The following is a 21,431-nucleotide window of genomic DNA, read 5'->3' on the forward strand; positions in this document are numbered from 1 at the left end:
CAAATGCTTGAGGTAAATTACATTGTCTTAATTGCTGTTGGTGAATAATGTTGCTTAAAGGTGACTATTTAATAGGGTGATCTATTTTTTTCTATTTCTATTCAAAGAAGGTCAGTGGATAACTGAGATTTCTTCAATCACAAAATGTGCCGGATTCTTTTAAAAGTGCTTTGGAAATTAATTACTAGATCTTCAAGATCCATCTGACATCTGATCCAAAGATATACTTTGATTCCATATAGTGAGAAAGAAATTAGAAAGTCAAACAAATGCGATGCTGCCTCATTTTTATCTTATAAAACCAAGTTACGAATCAATCTGACTTTGCAGCTTATGCACTGGTGTTTTTCTGCCACTGGCCTTTGCTTGTAAAAGAAAAGGCTAGAATCTGTTTCTGGAAAAACTGATTCACTTAGATGAACCTGTCAGTAAGACTGCTCTCCTTTGCTGCATGATGCCAGTGTTGATTAAATATGCAAAGTCTGCTAAATTGACCAGGGCGACAATAGAGCTACAGTACAGTGCTGTGCTATGTACTTCAGAAAGTTATGGTCTCCACACACAGCTACACCATCACCTGCATGTCCCCTTTTAGATTCTTTTCAATCAATATTTCAAACTTCACTGTATTTGATATTTGGGCACTCAAACACATTTATGTAAATTTGAGTTTGTTAAAGTAAAACACTACTCTACTGAGTAGGTATCTATTTATCTGGTGTGTATATTAACTGAATAGGTGCAGAGCAAACTTTTTAAAATGGCTCATATTTTTACTTCTATCCCATGCTGAGTCAGGGCAATGCACCAAATCAGTGCCAAGATTTAGAGGAGAAGCCTTTATTTGCTTTGCTGTGATGGGTTTAATGACAGAAAGCTCAACAATAAACATGATTTGTGATGCACTTGGTGCAAAGAGCTGATGTTTATTTCCCACAGGACTAACAGATACAGGCATTCGATCTCTGTTCAAGGAGGCAATCATTAGAGAGTTGGATTTACAGAAGCCGGCGGTCATCTCACCCTGGCATCTGTGTTATTTTACCCAGCTGTGCCAGGACATGAAAGCTGAGTGCAAGCGTCAGCTGTGTCAGTTGATTTATAAGAGAAGTGTAAGATGGTACAGTATAAACTCTGTGTAGCAGCAAAGTCTAGGTGTGTTGTACATTGTAATAATTATTTGTCAGTATTGTGTAATTGTAATGTGTATATAACGAGCCGCTCCACACAAACTGACCGTAATGGGATTAATAAACAACTTTGTTTTGCAGTAAATAGATTTACTATCAGGAAGAACAAATAATTTCTTACACTACACTCTATTATTAATTTTGTCATCACTGATAATTATTCATGTAAAATCAATAATAAAAAATGAATGCATATCACATACTGTATTAGAAAGAGAAAGATAATTGACAGATGACAAATAAATTAATTTGAATTTTTGTTATGAAACTCCCTCTCCCAGTAATGTAAAAGATGACGCATCACTCTGAACTCTTGTCAGACCATTACTGGATCTGACAGAAAGCCCTGAGGTCAGGTACTCTCTAAGAGTTTGTGTGTACTGTATGTGTACACTCTGATGGCAGCTGTACTTCAGGTCCATTTACTGTCAATTATATGACATGTGCATTTTAAAGATCACCTTAAATCATTTAAATTTTACCTTGTCCCCCAGATGGCTTATTGTTGCCAGCAGCTGCTCCAGATCCTTGTCTCTGCAAAGCAAAAGAACCGAAAGTGAATAAGATGGTACTTTTTCCAAATGAAATTCAAATGCATCAACAATTTTGAAAGTTTCTACATTCCTGTCAAATCCAGCTGAGCTGAATACATGCCACTGCTCTGTGCCCATGGGCTCAGGATTGTTGTGACATCTACTAGAGGCTGAGCTGCCACATAATCTGGTAGTACACACTTTCAAGTATGCATTTAAGATTTAGAGAGAGATTTAACCAGTGAAGTCCTCTTGTTAGGACCTCATACTATAAGATTAGTACTCAGTAAACCATGCACGAGAGCTTAAAGTTCAACAAGTTGAGGATTTTTACAAAAATAAAGTACATTCATGTTTAATAAAAGTTTCTTTAATGATTAAATAAATCCTGTAGATAAACTTTAATAGAGGGCAAGCTGCAGCCACATTAATTAACACGCGTTTTATTTCCAGGATGTACACAACCTCTGGTCAGTGTCGGTCTGTTTAGGCTCTAGACCTCCACCTGTAATCCTCAAGGATGTGGACGGTAAATGTTTTACTTACAAGAACATGTAAGGAATAAACCACATAGTAATGTCTTTTCAAGAGAAATAGCACACAGAGTGGCCTTGTTCACGTATTGTGTGTACTCACCATTTCTTCTGACATACAGTGTTAGTGTTTGTCAATGTGCAACACAAGGGAGCCGAACACGAGATATCCACAATCTAACTCTACCAATATCAGTGTTAAAACTGATGACCTTTGCAAGAGAGTATTTAGTCATCTGTGTTTTTAAAACATATACGGATAAATTAAAAATTTAATTTAAATAGGATTAAGACTGTTGAAATAAAACTCGATTTTTCTGCAGGGTTCAGAGGGGTGCTGACAGCATCAGAGGCAGGAAAAGGGTAAAGCAGATTTAGTAATAGAGAGAGGTACAGCTTTGACACTCCATCACAATAAGCACATTAGGCTATTCTTAGAACTATATTATAGTCCTGCGTTTAATATGCAGCGGAGCATTAGTGAGAAATAGAGTGAGAGATATTCCAGGGAATGATAACGGAGTCAGAGAAAGTATGGCGAAGAAAAGGAGAAGGGATAGATTGAGGAAAATAAGGAAGTAATGAGGAAGACCTGTGAGAAGTTGCATGACTGGTTGGCACTGGGAGACAGCTTTTCGAAAAGGATGCATGGCTGACTGTTCACAATGCACTGCACTTCCACTCCATAAAAATAGAGCATGAATATAAATGTTAGTTAGCAAAGTTATTATTTAGAAAACTAATTGTCAAATGCCATCACACAATTATCAACACTCCTAATAGGTAATTTTATTATTTTTAAAACTAATTGTAGTTTCAGCAGTTCCTATACAAACTACTAAACCAGTGGTGTTTTGGACAAGAACTGAGGGCTATAGATACTGACAAGTAAGTAAACCCAGGTTGCAGACTCAACACATGAGTACAGCGTAAGTAATTTTTTTGTCTGTAGGGTTGTTCAAAATGTGCTTAATTTTGAACAGTGCTATACAGACACTGATAAACATACTGTAGACATATTAAAACACATCAGTCTTACCTTAGCTTATTATGGAACTATGTTCAAGCGGTTAGGAGTTAAAGCCATGAAGCTGCAGCTACGGTATCACACCTGGGATGCATAGGGAAATAGGGCAAGGGATTTGTAATTTGCCTCCCAGCTGTATAGGAGGGGTCTGCCACGTCTTGCGAAAAATGTCACCCTTGTTGATGAGTGGGAATCGATGCCTTTTAAGATGAAGCCCATTTGCCAGTTCTTTGAGCCATGTATAGAATCCAGTGCTTTTTTCTGTCTAACTTCCAGTTTTGAAAAAAAACTAAACTTTTTTGAGCTTCCAGAAACATTTTAATTTGAAGGAGGGCCAAAGTTGGCGAATGACTTTACCTGGCTCCTGGTTGCAATCTGATAAAGAGGGAAAGTGCTTGGCAGGATGATCCGAGTGTGGGTTTAGTGAAGTAAATTCTGTGCAGTACTTTGAATTAGGGAGTGTATGGTATTATTCAGAGTATTGCTCAATATTAAATAAGAAGATAGATACCACTGTCATGTCATTTCTGAGAATTAGTTAGCTTAGCTTAGCATCAAGCCAAAGTTTATTCTGCAGCCTTTACTTTATACTGTTTCAAGATACTAGAAGTAATATTTGTAAAAACATATAAAGTACGTGAAAAAAGTACATTTCTTTTGGACATTTTAAATTTTGCTGCACTGGTAACAATCAAAAAACATTTGATTGTTAGAGTTCAATTACAGACATAAATTACTTGGTAAGATTGATTTGTTGAATTCACTACAGTGCTGAGTGCTAATGCAGCTAAAAACCCGATAGCTGCCTGAGGTCTGCCATATCAGACTATGCTAATTAATTCAGCATTAGCTATCGCATTTATAACTGATGTCCCTAGGCCTGTGTTTGCCTCCGTGGTCCATTTATCTTCACAGCCGCAGCCAAAGAGCAGGTGGGGTTAAGTGGAAAGAGGGAGTGCAAAAACCCCAACACTATGTCACTGCCATAAACCTCCTAAAAACACTCAGTATGTACATTAATTTTTAAGTAGAAAATAGAAGAAATGCTGCACTAGAGAAACCTAGCATAATCACTTTCTTACTTTGTTTAGAATGTCTGGCTGAAACCACACAGATTGTTAGAGGCTTGAAAGTCTCCCTGTGTTTCAGTCTGAAGATGCAAAGGGAAATATATTCTCCCATATGAAATTACTGGAGGAATTATGGCGTCACTCTCCTTATCATAAACTTCCACTGTTTATTGCCAGCTGGCAGACAGGTTGTCATTTTCTGTTTTCATATGCGCAGCCTGGGTGGGAGCTGCAATGATGGGATTTTTTTCCTGCAGTGAAGCAGAAAAGGAGGATGAAGTACAGAGAGGAGAGGAGAGCGGGATCAATACCTCCCTTTGCAGTTAAGACATACTTATACAAACATTAGCATTAGGAAGAAAAATGACCACAATCAATTTTCTGACTGCCTCCTGGAGAGATGAAGGGTCGAGGCCTAGTCGGGTTCTGTCCAAAGACATGAAGAAATTACCCCACCAGCATCGATAAAACTCACTAATTAAAGCATTATATCTAGTTTGAGTAGTCTGTAAAAAAAAACAGAGTTTAAAACAACTTTATATCATTAATTGCACTACAAATTGCAGCTTGGCCTAAAGACAAATGACAGAAGAATGAGCACATTTGTGCCATTTGCGCAGATATCACAGCAAAGATAAAAATGAATGCGCAGTATGTGAGTGTGCCAAGAATTCTTTCAAACTAATTAAAATATAGGGTGTTTGTTCCCCCTAACTATAGAAGCATCTGTTGAAACGGTGTCGCTGGTACTGGACCTATGTTGTCGTGGAAACTATTAACACATGGTTATGATTATGGATACAAAATTGCATTGTTAGGTTTAGAAAAATGAAAACTGGTTTAGGTCAAAAGAAGTGTGTCATAGATATTTTCACACTGGAAACAAATGATCAGTCCACCTCGACCTCCTCAGACTTTTTACTCTATATACTGTGTCACCTAACCTTCTCTTTTGCTTGTGTCATAATTATTTCGCATAATTTTTTTTTCACAGGAAGACAATTGAGACATATGAGGTGCTGCTATGCACCTTTTGTAAATGTTATTTGCCCCTTTATATTTTTACAATTTTTTTATGCTAAGATACTTCCATTTTTGTTCAATCATGTTAAATGTTAATTGTTCTCATCACCTGAACTTGATGAGACCTGGCTTTTTTGCAAAGGAAAACACTATACTGTGGTGCAGGAAGATAGAGCGGTTCTCCACCAATCTCACAGTTTTTGGTTCAATCCTGGGTCCTCCAGTCACATGTCAAAGTTTCCTTGAGCAAGACACTGAACCCAAGCTTAGTTGTTCCCAGTGAGCGCTGACCAGCGTCCCGTTGTGTGAGTGTGTGTGAATGTGAGTGCAAATGGGTGAATAAGTAGCAGTGTAAAACGCTTTGAGTTATAGTGCAGACTATTTACCTAAGATAAGTAAAAAAAAATGTTTTAATGGCATAAATCAAGTATTTTATTTTTTGAATTCTAGCTGAACTAATTTAGAAGGAAAGCACTGGGGATGTGAAAAAAACGACAAAGAAAATAGTTTCATTTAGGTAGCTTGTATCTTGCGGCCTCCTGGGGGATTTAGCATCAGTTATTTTCACCGCAACCTTTTCACAGCTATTCCACCGCACGTTCAAAGGTTTCCTATTTGCTCATGTCAGAAGGGTTTTTTATGCTTTAATAGCTCAGAGTTTGAGAAGGCATCATGCTATGTGTCCTCTTTTCTGAGCTTCTCTTTCTGCATTATTAATCCAATGCTTTCAATGAATTTCAAACAGCGTGCGCCTCACTTTGATGCTGGGGAGAGGGATGGGTGGTGGGGGAGTTGAAGCTTCTTCACAAGCTCAGAGCACAACACGCCCATCCCTTTTGGGAAGAAATGTCTAATTTGAGGCTGGTCTTTGATGCAATTCTGAATTTGGTTAAAAAGGTGGAAGTGTGTGAGGTACAGTGCAGTTTATGTTTACACGTCACACCTGCCAGGATGGTGCATTTGTCTGTCAGGAAAAACCCAAAGTGAAATAACTTATTAAATTGCTTTGTAGTGTTTCATGTTACAGTCACACAACTGAGCTCTCTTCCAGCCTGCCTGCAGCTCCAAACATAACACAGCCAGATAAGAGCACTGATTTGTTCTTCCTTGTTAGTAATCCCAGTTATCCCAGTTCAAAGAAAATAGCTGAAGTTCTACAGCAGCCTCTTATATTGGCCATGAAATTAACTAGGGCATCTGCTGGAGCTATAGCTGTTCCTTTAAAACACACTATTGTCGTTACCAAAAACTACTTTAGCCTCAGCTGAGTGAGGCAAAAGACAATGGTCAGTCCATAGCACACTATATCAGCACTCCCTGCAAACAAAACTGCCCTCGAGCTCATCTGGTTGAGCATCTTGTGGTTGCTTTTGCAGATAATGTTAATTCAATGCGACATTTCAGCACTGTTGCAAAAACATCAATACTGTATTTAATGCAGAATCCAACTACAAAGGTCATATAGTTTGGCTATTGCATATTTAAGGCATTCCCATAAGCCTACTGAACTCCAGAGGTTGAAAAAGCATGAAAAAACATTTTCTTCGTAATGTTTTAATTCTTACAACACATCTGAATTATTGTGTCCTTATACTGTAAAAAACTATACATTCACACCTGAATCATCTTTCTCTCATGCATCTATCATAAGGCTGTTGCTGATTTTAAAAGAAAGAGAGTAGAAAATAAAAATAAAAATTTGGGTGTGACTACAAAATGCAAATCTAGCTTCCAGCTGTGTCCCTGCTGTGTGGAGGTTGCATCCTCTCCTTACCTCTGGATTAAGAAATGAACTGCTGCCTCTTAATTGTAGGTGTAACTGTAAGTGTATCTGTAAAAGACTGAGGACCCGTCCAGGATGTATCCCCCACTTCAACTCCAGCACCCGTGTAGGTTAGGCTATGGCTAGTTATAAATAAAGTGTTTTATTTATAACTAGGTCTATAAAAGTGTTAATAAGCCAGTAAAAGTTATTAAATTTTTCAGTAAGCTTACAGTATATCATGGTTAAGATAACACTACAACTTATAATCATGCTATTCATGCTATTCATGCTATTATGATGCTATTCTAACCCAACAGATTTTATGTTTAACAGGTTACAACTTGGCTAAAATTTGAGATATAACTTGAGGTCATTTTGTTAATAATGAGAGTCCTCACCTCCAGGGCAGAGGTGATGAGAAGCGTTAATGCTCATGAGGGCAGCACAGAAAGGAAGAACAATTATTACAAGAAGCTCTGGAACCAAGCTGAGTGTAAATTGCAGTAACAGTAGCTCACTGAGTGAGATTACTGGGGAGAGGGGGGTATCCTCACTCACTGCAGATAAACCTGCAAATGATAACACATACACTAACACTAGTGAACAAATCAGTACGCCTGGAATAAATGCACACACCGAGACATGCAATTTCTCACACTGTGAGAAGGAAAAAAAATTAGATGAGAAACCGATCAACCAGAAGAAAACAGGAATTACAGGACATTGACGAAAGGGAGTAGAGGGCATAAAGATACATATTGTGTCTCTCATTAATCATTAACAGACTCAGAGGGACACAAGGTCACCAAACAATGATTTCATGTGTGCCGCCTGCACAAACAGCACAACTCCTGTAGTATACAGCCTTTAGTGGCTGCAACAAATTTGTGCCTCTGGGCTTTCAATTAGGATTCTTCAAAGAAAAAAAACAAACGTTAAGAATACAGGCACACACTCACAAACACAAGGTGAGTCAAGAGGAATAACAAAAAACATCAGCAATGTAAATATGTTATATTTCTGATTGGGAATTCATCAGTGGACACAGAGAGAAGCGAGCAGGAAGGTTTTTACACAGAATGCTTTAAGCATCCCATTCTCTTCATTCTGTTGTCAGCCTTGATTTTATTTACTACAAGCAAATCTTGGTCATCTGTCTGCAGAATAAGATGCTGGAGGCGAACTGCACCTGATGTTTGTTTGATTTCTGCATTTGTCCATTTTAGTTAATTTCTTTATTCCAGGGGTAATATGGATTCCTCACCCAAAATCAAGCCTCCTCTCTCAGAGTTAATCTTTATATATGTCATACTTTAATGACGCAGACCCACATGGTCATGTTGCTTTAAAATACTTATTTTATTCCATAACATATACTGGAATCATTGTGTAATTAAAAATTAATAAGTCGAAAATTTTTGAAAATATGGTTATTCATTTTTATCAGACAATATATACTAGTCTCACTTCAGTATTTATGAAAATACAGGCTGCAGATACTTAGCATACAGACTGAAAAACAGGGGAAAAATAGTTTACCTACATTGAAAGACCAAGAAAATCCACCAACCATACCAACAATTTTTTTTCAGCGATTATGTGCGGGCTATTTATTAGAGGGACACAGTGACTTCTTAAGATCTCCCTATTTATATAACGTACAAAACAAAGAAGTCAAAACATTGCGTTGATTTGTGAATTTAAGGCTATTATCTTCTGCTTTCAGTCTTTCTGCTAAAGGGGCGTCTAGGATAATAAAGAAATACCGTAACATAAAAAACAGTTTTTTCAATAGTCCCATGTGATACACTGATCCTTGGAAACGTTAGTTTAAAATCGCAATCAAAGCCACTATGTTGAATAAATACAGTATCTCAGTGGTGCATAGCAACGTACTGTATCCACACTGCACAGATTTAGCACACTGATATACAGTGTAGAGATATTATATATGGGGTGAAGAAGCCTTGTTTCCATGACAGTGACACGTTGGCATCATTCATGGTGGTACGTAACAGCTGGCGTTCCTTCTGAAGTGACATTCATCAGATGGAGGATGCTGCTCTGCCTCCACTGTAAAACACAGTTTCCCTTTTGATTCTTTAACCCCACTCTCCTTCTGCCTCTTCAGCTCTTCAGCAATCAGCATGCTCATCCTCACTATGCAGGCGGTGGGCGTAAGGTGTGAGTGTCTGTGTGTGCTTTTTACTACAAGTGTGAGTGTGTGTGTGTGTGTGCGAACTGTAAGTGTGTGTACGGCTGTGTTCTACACACCACTCATCTGTATGAGCTTCATTGGCAGTTACATAAACCATACTGTCATAAAGGCTACAGGGCAAACTGAAACACTGCCAAATCAGTGCTGGGTCAATAACTCCCAACTGCAGATTTTTTTGACTTTTTTGATATCTAGTTTCAAAGGAGGGAGGAAGTGGGTGGGTTTTTACCGTTGTAATGCAGCTCAAAGGTCAGTAATTATCATGAAACATAATTACTGACTTTCCCTGAGACCGTTTCCTCAGTAGTTTGACCACAGTAATTAGAACATACTGTAAAGAAAGCCATTTATGAGCCCTAAGAAGCATGAATAAGGGCTAAAATGTATCCAAACTGCCAGCTCAGGTAAGCCCCTGGCAATTATGATAAAATCCACCTCTGCAGGCTCTGGGATTGAGAAAGGTAATGCCATTCATTTGGTGTGATGTTTCTCATCGAACCACTTGATGCCATTTTTGATGCCTAAATGCTTTGTTGCACAGTTTGTTCAGGCAATACTGTGGGCTTTATGAAAATAGTGTAATTTTTTAACACAAGGAAGACATATGACACATGTCTTTCACATCTACAATTCATGTTTAGAGATGGTTTGCCTCCATTTTGGAGTGTTAAGGACAGGTAGAGCGAGGCAGCGGGTATAGAGGAAGTGCAGCTGATTTACATGTCGTGAAACACTGGCTGTTTGACGGTGACTGTCGATAATGGGCTCCTGGCACAGGCCGCCTGGTGAACCACAAGGTGCAAAAACTCAGCTGTACACTTCCCATTCCTCCGTGCGAGCCAGGACTCCTGAGGTGACACGTAGCTGCACTGAGCAGTTGTCAGGTCTGACACTGAAAATGATATTCCCCTCTTCATTGCACACTTCTTTTTTTATATTAACTGCACCTTTGCAAAGACACTGGAGCTACTCCACTTCTCTCTTACTCAACCACAAAACCACAGCCATTGTCAAGCCACCTCTACATGTTGCACGCCTGTCAGTATGTGAGCATGCGTTCAGCTGTTTTCTTTCTTTTGTATTCCTCTGAGGTTTAGGCTGAAGATGGATTTTGAAAACAATTATAACTCTAAGCAAAAAGCAGTTCAGCTGTCACGTGTCCCTAGAAAAGTTCTGATCAAATGACTCACATTGAATCACAAACTTGTTTTTACCATCATTAAAATGAAACATTTTTAGGGATTTTTGCAGTGCGGCAGGAAAACCCTCTGCTCACATAATGCAGTCGACACCAATCCAAGAAGCACTAATGCGTTCGTGGCCCAGAAAAGCCTAATTCACGAAACTACAAATGGCCTCTAGAATAAAAAATCATTTGTTTTCATCTTAATACAGCTAGTGCTCTGATAAAAATATTTGATTCACAGCAATTTCCACTGAGAGAAGAGATGAGGAAAGAAGAGAGTCATGGGGAGGGAGGAAAACACATTACAGCTCCTCTTCAAATTATTTTTTCAAACTCTCATCTGTTACACAACTTAATGAGCCTTGAAATTGGTGAGATTACATTTTTCTGTGTGGCTTTTATTAGTGTGGGTGTTACCAATCTCTGGAGATTGGTTTCCTCACTTTGGGATTGTACAGCAAGCTGCCACAGAGTGATGTGATGAAAGAAGCAAGAAACTAAGCAGCAAGCCAGTAAATAGATGAGGGAGTTCCCTGTGATCAGTCTAGGGTTTGGTTCAATCAGCCAGCTGATTTACAGGAGCTGTGCAGCAGGCTAAAGTATTTCTCTCTGTGTTCAATCATGTGGTGAGTGCCAACAATAATAAGACAATTTGCCAATGAGGTGGGTAAGCGGAACTTGTCATGGAAATGTCCCTTGGGATCAAGAGCATAAATAAGTTGGATTAAGAACATTCCACATAAATACACATAAATTCACATTTAAAAAAATATGCTTAGTTGCTTTATTGCCACAAGTTTGATAAGAAGATCAATGTTGCTCCCGTCTGCATGGTAATATGAAGTTTTCATCATCTGCAGGTTAGCTTGGCTTGGTAAAAAAAACTCATCAGGCTCTATCCTCAGATAATAAAATCTGCTTACAACCTGCGCAAGAATTAATTCACTGACATATCGTATCTCGTTCAGTCTATTTAAAAGTAAAACAATGTGTGCTCTAGAAATTAGTTAGTTGTAGTTGTTTGGTTTAGAGAAAAATATATTTTAAGACTCAACTAAACAAATAACCAAGAATTCATTTTAAATTATTTCATTTTGGTGAAACATGCTGTTCCCTCATGGTTTATGCTAAAGTCTGAATGAAAACTAAATTTAGAGCCTGAGTATTGACCTCAACTTAGATGACAAACTATGGATCTTTGACATCAAAGGAAATCTGTGAAAAAGGAAAATTCTCTGGAGGAGTCCACTGAGACCACATAGAAGCTGATAAAACAATCAAGAAACTAAAACAGCTTACTTATGAAGTGACTTTCTTATTTCTCTATCCCAAATTTAAGATGAAAGCCCAAGATTGAGTCAATAAAGTCTATAAGAAATTTAAGAGGACCTCAGAATAATAGATGGTTTAAACATCAACAGTGCCACTACAAATGAGCAAATAGAGATAGAGAATGTGACTTGCTCAGAAGATCTGGATCAAGTGGAATAAGTGGACCTAGAGCTATGACTTTTGGTTTGGACATCAGGACTAACATTAGTAATACTACTAAAGCTCAGCACGTGCTACTTGACTGTCCTTCCTCAGGTAAAATTATGTTTTAATCTGAAAAGCCAAAGTTGTCGTCAGCTCTTGGCTTGACTTTGTTGCATGAAACATTAAACCATTTGTACGAGATGACATGGAAATGAGAAAATCAATATTGTGTATCCCAAAAGCTTCTTAGTTTGTTAATCTGAAATGGCTAAAGTATAAGGATTGCTGGCATAATGCAATGATTAATTTTTTGGCTTCAGCTAGTTCATCTGGCTCAGCAACACTGACCATTTTGGGCTTGAGAGCTGAGACCTAGAGACAGTCTTGATTAGACACAGCCCAGCCTATTAGATGCCGTTCTTTAGCTCCGATCCAGAGCCAAGCACCCATCAGCTGTGTGAGGGCCCACGTGACACAGCGAGTGTGAGCTACGCAACCAGGCGACCCAGATAGTTCTTCAGTTGGTTTTTGTGGGCCAAGCAGCAAGAGAGTAGCTTTGCAAATGAACTGAAAAGAGCAAGGTCTTCAAATTAAGACCCTAATTATGAGGAATGATGAATCTGTCCTCAGCTTGAGTTGTCCCATCAGAGACTGTCGGATTGAAAGGTCTCACTTACCATAAAGAATAAAGGCAGGTATTTGACGAGAGAGTAATGTGAAAGATTCACAATCGACTCATAGTTTGGCTACAGATCTTTTGCTTTGCCTCTTGAATACCTAAAAATTGCTTAAATACAGGTGCATAACTAAACAATTACAGTGAAGAGTGGTTGATAGAAATGAGAGGTACAGTAAGCAATTGATAAAATACCACTAAAATATTGTTTATTCATGTGTGGGCTTATTTTAAGACTTGGAAGCCTACAGAATCCAACAGTTTCCTGCCATATTCGATGGCCATTAAGAATTTTAAAAAGCAGAGATATGCTATACACACTTCAACCAGAAAGAACCTAAGGCCAAATCACTTTGGCCACCTTTTCTGTTTTTCTTTCTGTTTTTCAAGCTCTAAAACCATACAAACGTATGTGAAAAGGAAATGACAGATGCAATTAAGAGCTGCAGGAAGCTACTAATTTCCTCCATCGCTTTCTGGTTGGACTAATAAATCAACTACAGTAAAACATATTCTGTAAAATACACATTTCATGGTAAAATTCTTTGGTAAAGTTTTTTGGGGCACTGTCCTTTAAAAACGATTCCTCAAAAGCTGCAGTGAATTTTTAGTGACATCTGCAGAGGGCATGTGTTGGCTTGCAGCTTGTGCCCACTCAGACAAACGGGTTTGTGACAGAGCTGCTTTGACAAAAAGCCTTGATAGACAAAACCTGCGGGACATAAGGGTCCTGCAGAATTTATAAAGAAACTGCTTTACTGCCTCCATCGGAAAGTTACTGTAAACAGTTTGGTAAGGATTTAATATTGGTTAAACATGTTCAGTTAGCTGATATTATGTAGATCTTTCGCTTTTTGTGGCGCAGTATTTATAAGGAGCCAGGCCACTATGTTAGGGCATCAATATCCAGGAGCATAAATGGCAGCATATGGATCTACTGGGCATTAAGGAGGCTGGTCAGTTCCAAATTAAGTGAAGAGATGTTTGATGACAGATGTTTACTGTCAGCTCATGATTTATGCCAGCTTGTCAAGAAAATCCAAGTTCCACCTAGGTGCCATCTGCTCCAAACCTCTCTTAGTACTTACGTGCTGGTCTCATCATTGTCCATTATCCTTAAATCCAAGGAGGCAAAATGGGGAATGTTGAGCAGCAAATTTTCTTTTCCACTTCAGCCACTTTATAAATGAACAGATTAGTTTGGCTCCATTTAACCCATAACAGGAAGAGAAGAGAATAGCATAAATAAACTCCCGGTCCTTTAACAGGTTGAGTGCAGTGCACAAAGTGTGAATGTTGATGAAAATGTCATAATGGGGCTTTTATTCTTCGGGACAGATGAAACATGGGGTGTAAACAGTTTTATCTTTGCTTGTACATGACCATAATAACACAATGACGCATTGTGTGTTTGTGTCATGTTCATTAATATACAGCCTTAATTAGTATATTCATCTGTGTCGTAGACCTCCATTGTACTGTTAAAACTAAAAAATGTTGACCTAAATGATATATCTGCTGAGTAACTATTACTGTGCTATTACCGTATACTGTGCATGGGCTAAATGTTTTTTGAGGGCAACACTTTTTAAAACTAAACTAATGCAGGTTGCAGACTGACAGACCAGTGAGCTGAGCCAGTTATCCTTTAAAGTGGAAACACTATATGGTAAATTAATGTTTGTTTCCCGTACTGTATGGGTTTTATACAAAATAAGAATTAAATCAAATGTAAACGTTAAACGGCCTTTATATATAAAATGTTTTCCTTCTGCTGCATCATACTCTGTTGATATTAGATGTGCACAACATCTAATATCTTTTTCTTGCCCGTTAGAATGTCTCACACCCAGTCAAAATACTCGTCCAATAATGGTCGACACATTTAAGAAACCGAATACAGTATATGCAAAATTGTCTATGCAAAATGCTCATAATATAGCTCATTAGCATGTTTCACCAGACCTCCAGTTTGACTACTGCCTACCATTCTACAAGACAAAAGAAGGACCTGAGAGCCCGTAACTATCACTACCATATTGACAAAATTAAAATGTTGTTAAAAGGTTGTTGGAGAATGAATAGAAAACAGATTACATATTTATGCACCGCTGATTTTTCAAACTTGGGACTCTACAGTTAAACCTGTTTTTGTGACCTCCTTACTCACTAGATTGGCCTACAGACTGTTGCATTCCCCAAAGTGTGTTTTCAAATCCGTAAAGTGTGATGCGGTTATGATTTTGTGGGACGTACATTTGCAGCATGCTCCAGTAAAGTCCCTCATCAGGTGAATGACTGTAACATACATAAAGTGCACTATTGCTGACATTGCTGAAATGTGTGATTTATGTGCCACCAGCACAGAGCATTTTTGTATAATTGAACTTTTATACAAAGATGATGAATGTTACACACTAATACTTTTTATAACTGACAGACAAAGTACATTTTAATCTGTTGTGTTATCATATGTTATATATATAAAATTAATTATAAAGTCTGAACACTTATTAATATCATATGTATCATAATTTTCAATCCATGTCAAGATCAAGGACTTAAGAGTATTTTTTTACACATTTCTGACAGTAGCTCATCTATCAATCACAGGACTAACATAACACTTTAAACACCCTCCAAAGCACTACACCAAAGGAACAGGCTTAATAAAGATGTCAATTTATTTTATTGATTCACTTTACATTGTGTGCTACTTCTGCAAGGGGCATTCTGCGCAACTGAGAACCAGAGGGCCAACAGCTGCTTAATTTATGGCTGCACAGCAATCAGACAACCGCCATACACGCATTACAAAATGTGTTTTCATCTCAGTCACTTAACCACCCAGCTGGCAATAGTTTAAGTGTGTGTTTGACACCAATCCAAGTGATTTATGATGCTGTGGTTGAGTAAACTGCCATTCATATCTTCTTAACTGTTGACAAAGATTGTATTGGTTTATGAAGTGTTTGTTGATTATGTTCAGTAGGCAAACTAAAGCTGATATGAATCAATATGAACATAATAAAATTGCTAATAGTGTTCGATTGCAATGACGGAAGGATTTTAACAGATTAAATCTGCGTTTAAAGCTTGTAACTAAAAAATCTAAAAAATGTTGCATAGTGACTTCTCTTTTTGTCTTTTTTTTTTTTGTTTGTTTGTTTTTTTTTTTGCCTTTTCACTACTTTTTGTGTAGCTGGTAACTGCTTATTACATTAAAACTACTTCTACAGGTCAAACATATCTAAATTCAACATGCAATCAAACTGCTTCTAGGGAGGACAGTCTAGTTGGGTGTGTAGTTATTTTTAGTCCACAAGCAATAGAGTGAAAAACAAGCTGTGTTGTGCATCTGTGTGTTGGACAGCAAACAGGAGCACTGCCGACAACACCGGAGGCCGTGACACAGCAAATCTACGCAATCCACAAAAGTCCCCTAATCCAGCCGTACATTCTCTAAAGCTGCTTAATATGTCAACGCAGGGACAGACCAGTTCCTGTGGATGGTTTACCAATCTGGATGGACTACAGCGGACTCGTCTTTAGGCTTTTGCTAAGCATAAAGTCAGATTTCTACCCTCACAAACAGCTTGCATTTCAGCGATTAGGCAGCTCATGCTACTCATAGTAAAACCTGCTAATGTCAGTGAGGATGAAGAACATCCATTGTTACTCCTTACACCTACAACAGATAATAGCCACTAATGAAAATGGATACCATTACTCCTATTGGTTTAATAAGCTTGATGCATCAAGCTGCAGTGGAAAATGCATCCAATTTTGTCAGAGGGTATTAAGAAAGTGGATTTATTACAGCTTGTGTTACAGTCCCAACCCAAAGCCCAGTGTTGGGCCTCCTAAATAGTATTACATAATCTGTAACTGAATGGTGATGATTTCAGTACAGCAGCAGCAGAGAAAAATGGAAGGTTGGGAGTTGATGCCTCAAAACCCACATCAGGTCAATGTCAGACCCAAAGGGCTCAGATGTCTTCTACAGTGAAAACATGTTTGCTGTTTGATCATATTTATTCCAAGTGTTGTGCCTGACTTATAGAAAGCATAACAAAGAAGGAAGGTCCACACAGCAACCATTAAATAAAAAAATGATTTATTAACAAAAACTCAAAAATAAATAAATTGTGGTATTGAATAAGCAAATCAGTAATGAAGTGAAGGTATTGGATGCTTTGAAACCGATATGTTCTTAACAAAACAAACTACAAGACCAAAGAAAACTACGCTGGGTGCAAACAACGCACCAGCCTTCTGAAGGGGACAGAGAGTGACTCAGACTAGACTTCCAGCAGGTGCCTGCAATCCTCATTATGGTAGGAGGTCCGTCAAACGAGCGTTTAGTAAGACAATAATCTAAACAAGAATAAAGGAGCTAAATGTGCAGGAGCATAAGTAAGAAATTCTCACTAAAACGTGCTCACAACATGTTTCCTACAAACTGTGAAGCTATTCGAGTTAAGTTGTTGTTATTATTAATGCAATGGTTTCACTGCTACATCCATGGTTGAGCTTATTTCAGTCTAAATAGTAAGTGTAACACTGCTTAAAAGCACTTTCTCTCCTGTCAAATTTATGTTTCCTGTCCATGGGCTGCTGAATTCAGCCAGGGCTAATTGGCAGTACCCTGAATGCTGCCCATGATCTCTCCCTGCAGTCATCCACATATTCAAAGGCTTTTCCTATCATTAAGAAATAAATCTCCAAAGAAGCTGCTTCTTGTAGTAATGATCTTCCAGGCAATCAAGGCCAAAGTTATGCTAATGTCTAAACTAATGAAACTAATGAGCATTTCTGTCCATTCCCAGTTGGGACAACAACACATTTCTTCACATACACACATTGATGCACATGCATGAAAAAATGTAGATACCTGAACACATACACATATGTAACCACACTCCTTTGACGTTAATTAGAATATGTATGGAAGATGCCTTGGCAAGATCAATACGTTCTAAGAAGATCCTAATATAACTATTGTCTTCAAAGTCGGACTGAGAGCTGCTTCCTCTCACACTCATCAACACTGATGGAGCTGACGTGACAGTGACAAAAAAACTAACTTTCGTAAGAAACTGCAGAAACCAGAGATTGGCTTCTGTTACATGAGCTGTTTTGGCTTGAAGACGGCTTAGTTATGAGTCATTGTCTGCAGTACTGTAACAACAGTGTGGGATTTTATAGTTTGGAAATACCTATGAGTCAACTTGAGTTCAAGTATTCTTGGAAAATGTTCTAATAAATGTGCGGTAACTCTTTACGATGGCGTTTTCTGTGCAAAGTTATTTAAAAGAAAGAAACTCACTGACCACCTACAGAAAACTGTGAAAACAGTGGGTTGTGGATGTGCTCCACACAAAATTTTACTCTTGCGGTTTTTTGCCTTGTTCTTTTCTTACCTAATGATGTTGCTTTGTTGCACTTGCCCGCAGGGGTGAGACCCTAAAAATGACCATTCCATTCTGTCGCATTCTGACAGCCAGAGGCTCGATATGAATTGGATTTAGGACTACGCGTTAAAGTAGCCCATATCTGATTTGAAAAAAAATTTTTATTTGGTTTGTTCACATCTCCATGAAAAAAATCAGATCTGATTCACTTGGGGCTGGAAACGTCTGATGTGCACAAGTTCAGCATGTAAAATGAACATAGGTCAATGGTTTAAAAAAAAAAGTCTGAAATCAAATCTGTTGCCTAGCAAAAATGTCTGATTTAGATCAATTAAATAATGTGACAACAGTACTAAGAGAAAGGAGAAAACATTCTCCAGTTTTTCACATTTGGCCAACACTGTGTGAAAGCAACAGACAATGCAGTCATTAAGGGTATTAGTAACCCCAGTGCTTTTGTTGTTAGGACAACTCAATCTGAAAAAAAAGGGAAAAAAAAGTCCAACTGATATAATATTACACACTGTGAGCAGGTATGTGTAGATAAGGGGAGGAAGAGGGAGGTGGAAAGAACCAGGGGATAAGGGAGGGCTGCAGTGCTGACCACTGTGAGACTCATCCATCCAGAACATGCTGAGCTGCTCTGCTTCAGTTACTGGCTTCAAGTCAAGTTTAGAGAGGCAATGTGTTCATGACTTTGATTGAGAACAACTCCACTCTGTACAGCACTTGCAAAACATAACAACTAAGAAAAAAAGAAAAAGAAAAATCATTTCATGTCCCCTTCACTGCCACCTCCTTCTCTCCACATTCACACCAGAGCCATTTTTCTTCCTTAAATTACACTCTTTTAATCAACAGGGGATGGCAGCTTCTCTTTACTTTGCACATTATTACCAAATGAAAAGCTCAGGTGATTTTGCTGCTGGCAATGGATTCAATTATTCAAAAGCTGTTATAGCTCCTGTTGTGCGTGCACCCTGAATTCATCTTTTATTGAGGCGCCAAGTGAATGACTTGTTATGAACAGCTTGCAAGAAGTGCGCTGATGCCACCAATCTATTAGATGGCAGACTGCACATTAGGCTGCGGACTGAGCTCCAACAATGCTACTTTTCTATCTGAAGGCTTTATATTATATTATAATAAGTTTATAATAAGTGTGAAGTCTTAACTTCCAACTAATTATTTGTGTATGTATTTATGCCTGCCAAATGTTTTCCCAACCTCAAAAGTTGAATGGCATACTTAAAAAAAATGATTTTTGCAAATATTATAAATATTATAAATTCTTATTGAATCTCAGCTGAACTTCCAGTGGTTGAAGTGGAAGTGTCTGGCCCCCCAATCCTGTTGTGTTGAAGTAAGATGTCTGCAAACCTTGCTGATGCCCCACAATCTGCTGACTGGTCCAAATGTTTCAAACACTGACAACTGCTGTAGGTGTTACTTAAGTCTTATGACAGTGACACTCAATCAGTTCAGAGCTTTAACATCAGCTTTGGTGTATTCATGTCAAGGCAGCATCAACATTATAATAAAATGCAAAATCTTCAAAAACATGCAGGATACCGCTCAGATTAAAATCACAACTACCAAACTCACAGAACTAGTGGTGGAATTAACAGGATACTCCAGAACATTCAGCAATGAACTTTAGAGTTTGTGCAGAGTAAAAATTTAATTAAAAAGCGCCAATAATATACACTTCCCTCTGCTTTCAGATGAATGGAGCCTTAAATATGTGATTGTATGGAAGAATGGTGGAATTAGCTGTGGGGAAACCTAACAGGGCTTTCCCATTTCAACCTCTAACCCTATGTTATATTTTTAATTTGTATTTATATTTAGAGAAAGAAATACAGTCATAGTTGTCAGAATCACCAAAGTTTACATCCATCTGAACTGCCACACTGCACTATAAACCCAATGATGTCAAAACAATGCGAAAAGACTTCAACTATCTCTGTTTTCATAAAATACAAATTTGCAAATTTCAATTGCACGTTTCTTTCATTTTAGAAAATGCTGTGCGCCCAAAATCTGCTTTCCTAACCTGTCCACACTGACCCCCATTTTCACTGTATGTAGTTCAAATCATGGCCCCAGGTCTGAACCACTGTAATGAAAACTAAATCTTATGTATGTGTGTATGTATTATGTATTGAAAATCCACTTCGATAGAAAACTACTCCCCGTGAAGTGACAGGAGCCCCCAGCACATTTGTTGCGCCCTGCTGTGCCCTACAGTGATGCTGTGCACACTTAGACAGAGCAGCTGTGCAGCATCTGACACTCTGAGGAATGAATAGCCGCACTGCACAGCAAATGTGGAGAAATCTCATCGCGGTTAATTATAATCCGCATAGAACAGCTCGCCTGCCTGATACAACTCTCATTAAGGATGTTTCACCCCGCGCATTAGCGTACGGATCGTGCGTAATTTGGTTAACCCTGCGGCTTCTTTGTTTTTAAAAAATAATTGTCCTACCTCGCTCATGATGAAGAGTAATGTCAAGGTTTCTCGTCTGCTTCCAGTACGTGAGTTGCGGAATGGAAAGTTTCAGCAGTAGTGGTCTTTAAAAGAGTGGCTCGCCGCGGAAAGAGAAGCTTTATAAAGTGCGGAGCCCAACTCCTCCGTGTCATCACGTCGCCAATAAACCAATAGGAACGCCGTGGGCAAATGTGTCTCCCAAGTCACCACCCAACTCCTTCAAATATTCATACGCTGTGTAAGCTCTTTTCATCATCATCCGCCAAACGGAGCATCTCTCTCCTTTTGATGTGGGAGGTTTCAGTCATCGTGGCATCAATAGAAGTTGGGTAACCATTGTCACTTCACGTGTACCATTGTCACTCCTACCTCAGTGTGTGCAAAGCGTGGGTGTGAGCCTCATAACAACAGCTATAAAACAAAATTATTGCATGTTTTCTCCCCCTGGAAAAACAGGGTTTTGTGCTGTTTTACTCTAACATAGAGAAAAGTGCTTATTTCAATCCACAGAAAAACACTAAGGGCTCTACATTTCTACTGCAACTCTGTTTTACGAAATGTTCTGGGTTTGCTAGGTATCCCCCCCACATTTATTCCTTGATTAATCATGTCTACTAATAGTTTACTGTAGTATAATACACTAATCAAATTTTCTCTGCTTGCCCAAAATACAGCAAGGCTAATTGCAGAGAGCCTGAGCTTTGTGTTTTAACTTTATTAAATGTAGCTGACAGATTTAATTTTAAAGAAAAAAATGTTTCTAGTTTTAGTGGACTGGCGTAATCATTTTCATCATCCACTGAGGTAACTAATTACAATTTGTCCA

At 38.4% G+C, this 21,431-nt stretch overlaps 1 protein-coding gene across 1 annotated transcript in view; it reads right to left on the minus strand.

Annotated features, from left to right (window-relative positions):
• pcp4b (Purkinje cell protein 4b) overlaps nucleotides 1–20,806 on the minus strand; it is a 28,505-nt gene extending 7,699 nt beyond the window's left edge. Inside the window, exons 1-2 of the mRNA XM_067508483.1 lie at nucleotides 20,603–20,806; nucleotides 1,673–1,724 (exon numbers count right to left, since the gene is read on the minus strand). Of these exons, the coding sequence (XP_067364584.1) occupies nucleotides 1,673–1,724; nucleotides 20,603–20,611 (61 nt within the window). The 5' untranslated portion in view covers nucleotides 20,612–20,806. The remainder of the gene's footprint in view (nucleotides 1–1,672; nucleotides 1,725–20,602) is intronic.
• Between the last annotated feature and the right edge of the window lie 625 nt (nucleotides 20,807–21,431).

Source organism: Channa argus, chromosome 6 (assembly GCF_033026475.1).
Source record: "Channa argus isolate prfri chromosome 6, Channa argus male v1.0, whole genome shotgun sequence".
NCBI classification, from domain to species: domain Eukaryota; kingdom Metazoa; phylum Chordata; class Actinopteri; order Anabantiformes; family Channidae; genus Channa; species Channa argus.